Source organism: Agelaius tricolor, unplaced genomic scaffold (assembly GCF_023055355.1).
Source record: "Agelaius tricolor isolate 1412-34295 unplaced genomic scaffold, bAgeTri1.0.p SCAF_22, whole genome shotgun sequence".
Taxonomy (NCBI): Eukaryota; Metazoa; Chordata; class Aves; order Passeriformes; family Icteridae; genus Agelaius; species Agelaius tricolor.
In genome coordinates, this window is record NW_027269282.1 from 6,281,946 (window position 1) to 6,295,623 (window position 13,678).

The 13,678-nt window shown below is 37.8% G+C and overlaps 1 protein-coding gene across 1 annotated transcript in view; it reads left to right on the forward strand.

Moving 5' to 3' along the window:
- The window catches only part of NHLRC2 (NHL repeat containing 2), a 30,978-nt gene extending 18,452 nt beyond the window's left edge, over positions 1-12,526 (forward strand). The window contains exons 6-11 of the mRNA XM_071446120.1: positions 202-301; positions 729-960; positions 1,411-1,533; positions 2,571-2,780; positions 3,845-4,070; positions 4,921-12,526. Coding sequence (XP_071302221.1) covers positions 202-301; positions 729-960; positions 1,411-1,533; positions 2,571-2,780; positions 3,845-4,070; positions 4,921-5,186 — 1,157 coding nt within the window. The 3' untranslated portion in view covers positions 5,187-12,526. The remainder of the gene's footprint in view (positions 1-201; positions 302-728; positions 961-1,410; positions 1,534-2,570; positions 2,781-3,844; positions 4,071-4,920) is intronic.
- Positions 12,527-13,678: the final 1,152 nt, after the last annotated feature.

The following is a 13,678-nucleotide window of genomic DNA, read 5'->3' on the forward strand; positions in this document are numbered from 1 at the left end:
TTGGTAGATGAAAGATACTCTCTCTCCCTCTCTCTATCTCTCGCTCTGTTTTTTTGGTTGTGGGGTATTTTTTTCCTTATGGGGAAGATGAGTAGGGTGATGGGGGGACAGCTGGGGTTGGTTTGATGATTTTTTTGTGCTATAAAACATTTCCAAAGTGGTTTTTTTTTAAATCTGGTTTTCTGTGTCCCTTTCTAAAAGTTTCAGGGACGCAGGAAGATGATGTGTTATGGATAGCAATGGCAGGCATTCACCAGATATGGGCACTGATGTTGGAAGGGGGAAAACTACCAAAGGGAAGGTAAGCAACTGTACTAAGAGAAATGTGAAATTGCTGCTTGTCTTGATAAACAGCTTTCACATCCCAAAGAGAGAGATAATCAAATTAAACTGAAATTAATTTAGTTTAAAGGCTTATGTGCTTAAAAGTCTGCCTCCTTTTCCCACATCTGTTAAACGAAATGAAGGATGCTACTTCAGCTATACAGCTATGACTCGGTAAGGTCCATTCATGTAATTGAATGTTATTTTTCCTTGCATTTGCTGAGTTACATAGTAATGAATGATGTGCTGAGATGATAAAAAAGCACAGAGGCATTGAGTAATTCCTCACTGCTGCATTACAGTTGGTTTACAACTCTCAAGTGCCTGTTCTGTAGCTTCTGTTTATGCATCTTGTCTGAGCTGTTTCAAGCTCCTGATTGAAATTGGGTGCTCTTTGCCTTTAGTGACTTAAAGAAAGGAGTCTGCCTTCGCTTTGCTGGGAGTGGGAACGAGGAGAACAGGAACAATGCTTACCCCCACAAGGCAGGCTTTGCCCAGCCCTCGGGGCTCTGCCTGGCCCCAGAGGAGCCCTGGAGCTGCCTGTTCGTGGCCGACAGCGAGAGCAGCACCGTGAGAACCGTCTCGCTCAAGGACGGGGCGGTGAAGCACCTTGTAGGAGGAGAGAGAGACCCATTGGTAATCACCTCAAACTTCCCCACACTGCCCTACTAATATTCCTCAAGCCTGACCTGGAGGAACCACTTTTGGGGTGAGAGGGTAAATCAGTTTCCGTGGCCATCGATTTCTTAACTTCACTGCTTGGAATGCAAATGTGTGGCAGTTGTGATGCTCAGGTTGTAGTGCAGACTGTTGCTCCTTAGATAAGAAATTACTTCACTTATTCTTAAAACAGCCAATTTGATTCAGCATTGTGTTGTCATTAAATCAGCTGGATTCATATTTATAACTTAGATGTGAGAGTTTCCATTTCTGTGGTTAGCACCCACACTTCCAGGTTTCAGTATCTTTGTTTTGAAATTGTCTTCATTTTTTTAAATTCAGTAAATTTCCATTTAATTACAATCATTTAAATTCACGTCCACATTGAATAATCAAATATATTAATTAAATAAAATATTTTTTCAGAATTTGTTTGCTTTTGGTGATGTGGATGGAGCAGGCATAAATGCAAAGCTGCAGCATCCCTTGGGAGTAACATGGGACAAGAAAAGGCAGCTGCTTTATGTGGCAGATTCCTATAATCATAAGGTAAGTGTGTAGTAACTTGTTATATACAGACTTGGAAATTTTTATTACTACAAAGAATTACTTTAGTAACACAGACAGGTTTTTGCTTGGTCCAGTTAAGCTGAGGAAATGAATTACACAAGTTCCTTTGGGGTTCTCTTTCTTTCCTTCCTTCCTTCCCTTCTGGGTCCTTCTCTTTACCATTGTTTTGCTGTCACATTCTTCTGTGCTGATATGATGGTCTCTTGGGGAAGGTGAATTTAAAGTGCCAAGTTTAGAGTTTACTATGGACCTTCTCTGTGCCTTCCCAAAGGTGCTGAACTACAATAAAAGAGCTGGAAGGGCTTATTCAGGAATTCTGCAGATTTGCTAAAACTGAGAGGACAAGAGGACTTGTCTTTCTCTTTAAAAAGCTACTTAAGTTGTGAGAAGTATTGTGGGTTGCCTCCATGGAGCTCTGGGATAAGAGCCATTGTTTTGCATGATTATTCTTATGTGATGTTTTGTAAGCATCCCTGTCTAGAAGGTTTTTAACTCAACACTGACTACATGCTTTAAAAGAGAAGTAACCTGTTTGATTTGAAGAGTAAGGTATATAACACTATATGCTTGTTGGAATTTTAAGGCAAATGGTATTTTGTTTCAGATCTTATATAAAACATTATAAAGTTTTTTTGCTATTTAGAAAAACCCCATCTATTTGTAGAAGAAAAAAATCTAGAAGTTAGCCTGCCAATTTTGTTATGTTCTCACTGTTTTGCAAATGTTTCTAGAAGGGCAGCAAACATTACAAAAACAAGTGATCCAGCATGCTTTTATAGCTGAGGGTTAGATACCTGCAAAATCATGGAAGGGAACCCTGAATGAAGACCAAAGGAAGAAGTGAAGTCCACGAGGGAGTGGGGAGAGGAAAAGATGGGATGTCACTTGGTAAAGAGTGATAAGACACCATCTAAAGCAGTGCTGGCTACTGGAAATGTGGGACATGAGATAATACAGAACATCTGAATCCTGCTGGGTTTTCTCAGAGAAGCTCTTTGTGTCTCTGTTGATCTTAGATTAAGGTTGTGGATCCCAAGATGAAGAACTGTGCTACCCTGGCAGGCACAGGAGAAGCAGGCAATGTTGTTGGTTCCAGCTTTACCCAGTCAGCTTTCAATGAGCCTGGAGGTTTGTGTGTGGAAGAAAACGGCCGCCTCATGTATGTTGCAGACACAAATAATCATCAGATTAAAGTGCTGGATTTGGAAACAAAAATTCTTTCCATGGCAAGTAATACTTATTAAACAGGCTGATAGTGGTGGTTCTTGTTATAAATTACTATTTCAGACTTCAGCAAGTGTGATAAAAATGAGACAGCTAACTTTGGGTACAGTAGCTGTATCTACAGGATGTTTTGTGATGATCAGGCAAATGAACATTGCCTGTTAGTAGTTATTGAAAGCTTCAGTCTTCAGAAAGACAACTTCTGCATGAAAACAGAAAGTGACAAACCTCTAGAAAAGGTTAATACAGAAACATCAGTCATTAAAATGTACCACCCAGTGTTTCAGCATGAAGGGCACTTCATGAGCATTTTGTAAAAAAAGGAAGTGAAATCAATTACCAAGCCATGTAATTACACTATAAGAAACAATTTTGGGAAGTCAACGACTTAAAGCAAGATGTATAAAGGGCTTTCATGTTGTCAAATCAAAACCACTGTCAAAATTCAATACAGCTTTATTGCACTGTAAACAAATCTGTGCTCACGTCCACCTTACAGTGCCACTGTATCTTACTAATTTTTTGAAATGTATATATACATATATTTATGACATAATGATCCTAGTGTTTTCTTATATGTTTCTTGCACTTACAATACACAGTCTCCAATGTGTGTTTAAATTTTCATATCATGTAACATGTTGGTGGCTTTTCTGGGAAGTTCTCCTCTATTTTACTGTGCAATGTGCATTGGTTAAAATCCTGGATTTTACTGCTGAAGCAGGCAGTTTAATACCAGAATTAGGAGGAAATACATTTACAGCTTATCTAAAGCAAAAATGTAATCCAACTGTAAAACTTTAAAATTAAGGGGTACTATAAAGTAGTTGTGGTTTTTATGGCTTTAATAGTAAATATTGCTTTTAGTTGGATTAATAAGGTTTTTTTTTCATTTTAAGAAAACATTTTGTCCTTTTTCTATTTTGTCATAGTATTGTTGCACACTGAAAGTTTTAGGTCAATAGCCATGATGTCACTTTGAAACTGTGCTTGTGATGTGACAGCCCATTTGTTTGCAGTACTAATAAAAATAAAAACAAATATTTTGTTTGATTTCTACTGATAGTTGCCTATCCTCAAGCCAGAAGCATGTGATGTTCCAGATAACCTGCCTGTGCAAAAGGATAAAATAACAAGCCTGCCAAGACTGCCTAAATCTGCACCAAATATTGAACTTCCTTCACTGACTGTAGCTCCTGGCCAGACAATTCAGTTTTTATTAAAGTTGACTCTTCCTCTGGATTCAAAACTGAATGAGGAAGCTCCCAGTGTCTGGTTTATCACAGCAGAAGGTAAAGTCCCTGGTTAGGGTGGGAAGTGGGATGGGTTAGGATGGGAAGTGCCAGCACATCCTGCAGGGCAGGGGAGCTCAGTCTGATGAGTCAACACGTCCCTCCCCATCCTGCATTCCTGTTTGACCTTGTGATGCAATAATTGATATTTAGAGTTGATGCATTTAACAGCTGGAGTGCAAAGATTGAAAAAGCCAAACACTTGGTAGAGTGCTTTTTGCTTGAATTAATACATGCTGCATTATTTTGTGGCTCAATGCAATGGGTTAGGTGTATGTAGTGTACAGTGGTTTTTAGTTCACATACACTCAAATATTTAAACAAAATGAAACTCAAGTTCCATTCTAACAATCAGCCTGAGCATTGCTAAATTGCACCAACCCATCTATAAGACCAACACTGCTGTTTGGAAATGCCATCATTTTACCTACAGTTTAATGCATTTATGGCAGATATCTTACCTGGTGTATTAGATCTCTGATGCAAATGTATGGTAGCCAATAATTTAAGAAGTTTTGCTTGTGCATATCAGAATGAATTTTAATATCCTTAAAAGACTGTATAGGAGAAACTGCAATTCCAGTATATTTAAATAAGATATACCATATATATATACTTATAGTGCTGATGCAGAGCCATGGATCTCTCCATCTTTAAATGACTGATAAAGCATTTTTAAATTACTTTCCTTTTTTTTTTTCTGTTCACAACTGGAATAATCAGGCAGGAAATTTCCTCTGATGTTGCATGTAGAAAGTCCTTGTTGTCCTATAGATAGAAGTAGTGTTTTCTGCAACTTTCAGACATGGTGTTAAATAGCCTAATGATAAAATCTGTTCTTCCTTTGCAGATAACACCTGGTTGCTGCAAGGACAGTGTCTGACAGGAGAAATAAAGGATGTTTCCTGTCAAACTGTCATTCCCTTTCAGTTGCCTGGGAGCTGTGTGTCAGCTGAAGCCACCCTGGCCATCAAAGCGTGCCTCTACTACTGCAGCAAAGGTAGCAGTGCCTGTATGATGGCAGGAGTCTCCTTCAGCCAGCCCTTGCAGCTCACTGGCACAGACCAAGGCAGCTCAGCCCAAGTGGAACTGATGCACACCTTTGTAACCAACTAACACAAAGCCAGCTGATTTCACACTTTATTTTGCTATCCATCATTTCTGTGGAGAAAGTACAGATAGATAACTTGGCTCTGTTTTTACCTGGAGCTTATGACAAAGCTAAGAAATAACTTGCTTGGTAAAATGAAGTAGTTTTTCCTACAGCTTAACAGGAAAATTTATCATCACAACCTCATTTCTTTACATTACAGTAGCAGCAATAACTTTGTAATACTGTAGACTCTGTTGCCAATTGTGAACACACTGGATGTCTGCCAGTCTTAAGAAGTGAGCAACAATTTTTAGAGTCCATTTGAAAGAGCTGGTGTTACTTTGTGATGTTACTGTAAGATCTTTGCACTGTAAATAGTGTTAGAGTAGATCATTTTGGACTAACACTTCAAAATTCCTTTTATGCCCTAATTGCATTTTAATAGAATGTCAAAAGGAAGATTCTTTCTCCAGTCTATCAAAGAAGTCTTGCTTATTCTTCTGTAATGACACTTGTGACGTGTATTTTGAAAATACACCTTAAACTGGGTGCAGCTCTAGTTTTATGCAAACTGAGCTTTTTGCTTTAACTCAACATCACCGCCTTACATGAGGAACAAAGGTTCATGGGGAATTTTCTGTGCAAGGAAACCTTCAAGCTCCTGCAGAAGAATTTCATGCTGATTTTTAACAAAGAATGTGCCTCTCTGCAATGTGCATATGTATATAAAATAACCACCACAAAGCAATGCTGGAGCTTTTCTGATACATACCAATTTTACATTTTATAGAAAGTGGTAGGTAATGGTTGAATATCTACACTGCAAAAATTAAATGTCATCCATTTCAAGCAGAGTGATTCATTCCCATTTTTATGATTTCTCTGCAAAGACTATTCTGAAGACTTCTGTGTTGCAGAGATGTAATATTGTGAAGAATATTACACTCTTGAAGTCTGATTCAGAGTCTTTTGAAGTCACTGTTAGTCCTGGGATTTGTTATAGTGGCCACTGAACCAGAATTGCATACTTGATAATGGATTATTTACATTCATGTTTAGAGCTTCTGATCTTTTGCTAGAACACTGGTAACCTAATCTTTGAGTAAGATGCTTTAAAACTCTGTTGCAAAACTCTGCCCTTGGTGGTTAAATGTTTTGCAAATAAAATTTCCTCAATTTGCCATAATAAGAAGGGGCAGGGTGATAGTGGTGGTGCAAGTTTATTACTTGAACTGGAAGAGTTTCCATCATGCTTAAGGGGTAATTGGGTTAGGCCATGTGCTCTGTTCATAATAATCAGTTCTGAGAAGATGATTTTGTTTTAAGTTGAAAGGTAGTACTGTCACACATATTATAAAGTGCAGTAGTGAAAGAATTTTTTTATATAGTCTTTTCTAAAACAATTACTCCTGACACCTGTCAGTAAATCCTCACTATCAGTTGTTGTTGCTTTTTCTTACTTAAAAGCTGACTGAAATGTTGGTCATGAACCCAAGAGGCTTTTGTTTTAAGGGAGTGGTGTGGTTCTTCCTTCCATTGAAATGCCAGTCTGTCTGAGAGTTCTTTGTGGCACCAGAAATGGTTGTTATCTCACCTGTCAGCAAAGCAAGGGCTGAAATGTTATTATTCTTATGTTTGGTTTTTAAGCAACTTTCCTAATTCACTGTTTCAACTCCTCTGGGTAAGCCTCTCCATTCTCACATGCCATTTTGAAGAGTGAAAAAGCTTTGCTACTTTGTTCACAGATAGCAAATGCTGTTGGAAGGATGAAGATAAAGAAACTGATTTGGGCATGTATTATTTTTTACACTTTAGTAAAACTCAGTCTTTCACAATTCCTTGTTTGTCTGTTTACCTTTGGATAGTAGCCAGGAAACCTTCAGTCAGCTTCTAGATAGCCTGCAAATTTTCTGTTGCTCTCTGAAAAAAACAAGCATTAGGTTCAGAAGTTCAGAATAATGAACCAAACTGTCACAGTTACCCTGAACATGTAATTCATCAGATGGATCTTTCTCTCTCATTTTGTCCCATCACAGAATGGTTTGGGTTGGAAGGGGACTGAGAGATCACCTTGTTCCAAGCCCCTGCCGTGCACAGGGGCCCCTTCCACTAGAGCAGGTTCCTCAGAGCTGCACCCAGCCTGATTGTGAACACTTTCAGCTTCTCTGGGCAGCCTGTGCCAGTGTCTGACCACCCTCACAGTAAAGAATTCCTTCCCAATGTTCATTCCAAATCTGCCTTTTTCAGTTTGAATTCATTCCCCAGTCCTATCCCTACGTGCCCTTGTCAGAAGTCTCTGTGCAGCTCTTGTAGCTCCTTCAGGTGCTGGAAGGTGCTAGAAAGTCTCTCCAGTCTTCTCCGGGCTGAACAAGCCCAGCTCAAATTGTCAGCTAGAATGACATTATATTTTACTATTTCAATTAGATCACTTTATCAAATTCTTCCTGTACTCCAATATTATAAAAAAAAAAATCAAAAATCTGACACTTTCGATTAATGTATTGCTGTAGGGGAAAGACTGTATTCCTCACTTTATTAAACTATAGTGTATAATTTCTAATTGCAATATTGTAGTTATATTTTCTATCTAAATGTTCTCTCCTTGCTCAGTCTCTGTGTTCACTGTGATTGGCCTTTAATCCTACAGTCTAACATAAAGTTTTCTTTGTCCAAGGGATAAGGATGCACATTCCCAGAGTCACTACTTCTGTTTCACTTGTAGTGTACAGATAATCAAATGTTCTGTGATTAGAAAAGCACAGATTTTTTTACAGCTTATGATATTTAGGGATACTATTTCCCTTTCTTCCTCCAGGGTTTCCAAGCTGCTCTTACAGTTAATAACAAGTGCCATAAATTTCACCAGACAGGCAAACTGAATAGCATATACAAGCTACAAGAAATTTATTTGAGTACCTGAAAGTATCTTCCAAATATGATGCAGACAAATAGGAAATGTTACTATTCTGTAAAAAAAGAATCAGATTTATTGATGCTACCTCTTTGTATGAGAACTAAGTTTTTTGATGTTCCCTGATATAAAAATTCTGAGCAGATTGGAATGGCTCAGCACTCCCAGAGTTGTTTGTCACAGAAAAAGTTTGTAAATCAAGACCTTTTCCAAACATGACTTTCTACTGGCTTTAACAGGTTTTGCAGCAGACCTTAAGGAAGAATCAAAAGACAATAGCAAGTCTCTAAAGAGTATTGGTCATGGTTGACTTGTATAATGGAAACAAGTTCAGTGGCATTTTCAGTTTTTAGTTGTAGTGTTTGCATTTCTGGGACAGCTTTTGGTTTTGAATGTATGTATTGATAGTTCCATAAGATGTTTTTAGTAATTGTATTCAATTGCAGTATAATATTTTTTATTAGACTAGAAAAAAAAGATAAAGTGGTTTCAAAGAGGGAGCATAATTTGTTTTAATAGCTCTTTCATGTTGTTTGAATTCAGTAATATCTTTGTGTAGTTTGCTCCCTTCTGTTGAAGGAAGGGTAGGGATGATGACTGTGTAAATCTATTGATGGGCACATATTTAATGCATATATTTTTAGCTGATTTCTTTTTCTGTTAGATTCTTACATTGTTTTTAGCTTTTCTATTGGATGCAGTTCTTCACAGTTTGTGTTTGGCCTCTCATATCTTCCAACTGTAGAGCATTATAATGTTTGTACTGCTGTGGTAGTGTGGTACCAAGCAAGAGAAAGTAGTTTTATAGCATCAGGTAAATGCCTTATCTGCTTATCCTGAGAAAAAGTGCATATGGCTTCCAGTATATTGTATATATTCTTAATGCACTGATTTATTTCAGTAGGAAAATATTGTAGCTGAAACCATGGGTAAAACTATTTTGTTGAGAGAACATAAAGAAAATTATATTCCTTATCTGTTGCTCAGAGGAGGGAGAGGATGAAAATGAAGAGGCTTTCCTTATAATGTAGGGCCATGTCCTTCTGTTCCTTTAATTATTGACTATTTATTTTAGCAAAGCTAGAGGCATTATTGACCATGAATTGTCTTGAATTTTATTCCTAACAAGGTTTTCTGTGTACATGGAAGCTTTAAATGTCTGACTTTGTAGAGTTGAGTGATGGATCTTGTTTTAAATTGTTTTAGTTTAGCAGAAGATAGCAGAGATTTATGTACATTCTTAAGATTTGTAATTTTTTTAAGATCACTGGTATTAATTGACTTACCTCAAAGACACACTGAGGCTACACTCTCACAGAAGTGTGAACCCAAAATTAAGTTTTCTTTGTTGTACATGTGTGAGATGTGCTGTGACCCATTGTGTTCTTCAGGCTGCAGTTGTGCTACCTAAGGAGAATTTTCCACACACAGCAGCTCATCAGTCACCACCAGTAATTCTCCATTGAAATCTGCCAGGTCACTTGCTCATGTAATCAATTAATATTACTGATTTAGGTTAGCAAACATTTAGCATTCAGAATTTATCATTACAGTTTTCATTGAAGTTGGTTTGCCAGGGATTAAAGGAGCTTCTCTGTCCCAAGCAAACAAAGCATAGGAATGGTGATGAGTAATTGGAGATCATTTTTGAAAATGTGAGACCTGGTTATTTTTAATTAAATCACAACATCTGTTTTTGCATTCAACAAGAGGTCATTAATTTAGAAACAATATTCTAGTATTCTAAAATAGTCTAATATTTCACATTCCATTATGTTCATGGAACCAAATTTGACTACTGTCTTCCATTAGAAGCAGCAGATCTATATTATATAGTTTTTTACTCTTATAGATAAAGTCACTGCTCTCATTTAGGATTAGGATTCATTCCTGTTCAGGACTCATCACACCTATGATTCAGTTTCCAAATTTATCCTAGTTTCTTTGTCAGACCATTTTGGGGGATTTTGGTTAGGTTTTTGGGTCTGTCCTTTCCTCCTGTAGTTTCCCCAGTGAAATGCAGCCCATATCATGTTATGTGGAGTGATCCAAGTAGGAAGGATAATTCCCTCCACCACCTCCTTGCCCCTCCCCTGCTTCAGGAATGGGGATGTAAACAGCAAGGAATTCTAGATAGCATTAGAATAAGATGTCCTCAGGTCAGCTTCATCAAGCTTTGCACTGATGCAGCTGCTGTCAGAAGTTTTCCCTTTACCTCTGGCCCTGTCCCCTGAGGTCCTGCAGTTGTTTGCAGCTGTCCCAGAGCATCCCATCAGACTTGAGTAGGCTCTGCAGGGATTCTGATGGCTCTTGCTTTCAGGAAACTTTGATGCTAGAGATTAAATACTTTAGGTTGAATATTTTAGCTCTTAAGTAATTTGCTGTCTTGTTGCAGGTTATTTAATTATTATCAGGTAATGCAGTCCTGCTGCAGATGAGAAGCTGGAAGCTTGGGTGTGAGTTGAGGAATGTTTGTGTAGCTATAATTAAATACTGCTTAGTTTACCTCTTTGGTGGTCCTTTACTTTCAAGCATACCAGGGAACTCTGTCCAATTGCAGGCTCTTGGGCTAAGCAAAAGAATTGCAAGTGTTTTTAAGTCTTGCCTAGTTCCTTTGAAACATTGACAATTTTGAGCTAAAGAAATCCTGTTTGAAGAAAACCTGTTCATACATCTGCCTTAACTTAATGCTCTGTACTCAACATGCCAGAAGAGAGCTATTCCACACTGTATTCTTTCCCATTTTGACTAAGGATTGAGAAATTCAACCCATCTGGCCATTGTCAGACTTCATAGAAAGCAAAACAGCAATTCCCAATTTGATTTTACATCCATTTATTAAAAAAAAAAAAAAAAAAAAAGAAAAAAAGAACCTATTTTCCAAGCTTTTGATTAAACTGACATACTGAAATACTGGGTTTGAACCATATGTTCAAGGAATCTGTCCTGAGAGTTGCTTGAATCATATTTCCAAATCTGGTTTCCAGATTTTAAAAATTAATTGATAGTAAAGTGGAAAAGTGGAGAAACAAATTGCTAAATGTTTTATCTATTGAATGCTTAACTTCATAAATCTCCAATTTCACTTTTAAAATAGAATTAGAACAACTAAAATGTTTTCCTCTCTGTCATTACCATTAATTTACCATTAATCATTGTATCATTAAAACCTGTGATGGATCTATGTGATTTTTTTAAGAAAATCAATAAAGAAAAAGAAGATGGTTGTTAACCAGTGGCTGGGTGAAATCCAGGTGCTCTAAGGTTAGTGGCAAATACCTTTAGGGCCAGGAGTTTGGCCCAATGTGACAGAAATTCTGTGGTTTTATTACATCTTGATGGCTGAAGGAAAAAATCAGTGCCTTTTGTAACAATACTTGAAAGTGTTTCTTTACAGAAATACTGGAGTACTGATTGAAATAAGCTATTTGACCTTCATGGTTTGCAAGCTTCAGAGGGATTTAATTCTACTAATTCTGAAACTGTGAAGAATTTTCCTTCTCCATCATGTTACTGAATTAATTTGAAATTAAGGTGCTTATTTGTCAAACTCCTTACAAAATACTTCAAGACGAGGTTGATTCTCCATCTTGTGAGGTTCGTTCTGAAATTATTGTTACCTCTTTTGTACACTCCAGATCAAATGTGGCAGGGGGACTTCAAAGGGCTTGATGAAATTGTGATTTGAGTGAGATGGAAGGCAAAACATGCGCTGATCTAAAGGGGCAAAGGAGACAATTCTTGGTATTTGAGGGATGGAGAGTTGGTCTTTGTTTTGGAGTTGTTTTCATCTGTTCTACAGATCAGCAAAGATGCTTTACACAGCAGAGGGTTGTGTGTAGGGGCAGTGAAGAAGGGTCAGGTTATGTCACTGAAAATGTGTAACTTCATTTAGGTTCTGCTGCTGGGATATCTAAAAATCCCAGCAGTATAATGCTAATGAGGGAGGTTATATTTGAGCACTTAATAAATGTCTCCAGGTGGTTTAACGGGAAAGACATGAATTTCATTTTCTTCCTGGAGAATTTCAGTGATGCTTTGTAGGCATTGAGATACTAAACCTTTGTTTCTCCGTTGCATTTGATGCAAAGCCTTTCACATATCTGAATATTTTAAAAATGTGGTTTACATTTGTTGTTACAAAATATGAGAAGAACTATAATGAAAGCACTTCATCTACAGCTGATCTAGGTCATGTAAATTCTTCACTGAGTGTTGCCTAACTGTTCTTAACAATATTCATAGATGATGCTCCTTTTTAAATAAAGGGTAAATGTCCTGTAATATTATGAGAACAAATAAATACACTGTAGAAGAAATGTCAGCCTTGGCTATCAAACCAACAGATAAACAGTGATTAAAGAATGTATGCTTTCTCCTGTGCAGCCTCTTTCTCCTTGTAAAGCTTTTTCATGGAAAAATAAACATTAAAAAATTTTATGTTTTCTTTCATGGCTGGGTTTTTCTGTCAATCTTTGTGTGAACATAGATCTAGAAGTTATGAAATGTGTCTGCTGTGAGGGGTTGCAGCTTGAATAAAAGGCTTTAATTAAGAAGTTCTGTTTGTTTCCCACTCCCTTTGCCACAGGCTCCGCAGCCGTGGGTGTCAGTCGGCCCTTCAGTGACCAAGGGTCTGTAAAACTGAGAGTCGTGAGGCCTCCCCCCTCCAGGGCTCTGGGAACAAGAGATCTGCTTTTATTTTCATTTCTGCACGTAAGAGACATTAGAAATGGTGCACTGCATGAGTCACAGGCTGCCTGATTGTGTCCTTCACTTCATTGCAGAGATCCCAGAGCAAATTTAGCTACGGGATGAGATTCTGCATGGAGCTCCACTTGACTCAGTGTTTGTTAGTGTGGTTAGACTTTGCCACACTTTGCAGCATGTGGGTGCCTGTTTAATTATAATTATGGCTGAACTGTATTTTAGCAGCAGCGTCTAAAAAACAGAATTGTTTTACTCAGGTAACAGTTTTTCAGCTTTGACCCAGAACCTGTGGGTACAGGGCAATATTGCAGGCTCTCATTGCATTCTCTCAGGAGAACTGGAGATGGACACCAACATGCCTGCAGAGATGATCTATTATTTGTGCTGCTCATCATGTTTTCATTGACACAGTGATTTCTCATTAATGAAAGCATTGTGTGACAAATATTCTGGAATGTCTACTGTAGGTCGGCCTCATAAACTGTAGTGTAACTATGTTGAATTTGTGTAATTCTCACCACACCACTAAAGATTATTCCTTGTGTTTATTCAGCTATTCAAATATTTAAAATATTTATACACATTGCTTATAAAACTCAGCTAACTTTCTTTGATTTCCATGCAGATGTAATATATTCAGCTTAGCGTGATGCAGCAAGTCTAGATTTGAGAGACACTCAAGTTCAATTGTAATTTCTGTTTTACTAAGAAGTTCATCAAAAGCTTCTGCCAAGCTAAACTTAGCAAGTTTAGGCCAGGTCACAAAGTCTCTCAGCATCTTAGTGGGCAGGTCACAAAGCTGAGCCTTGGCTGGCTTTCAGTCATCCTCTCTGAAATGACACCTTTACCCCCAGGTTCTGAGTGTTCTCGGAACAGAAATCCTGTGTGAGCCCAGAC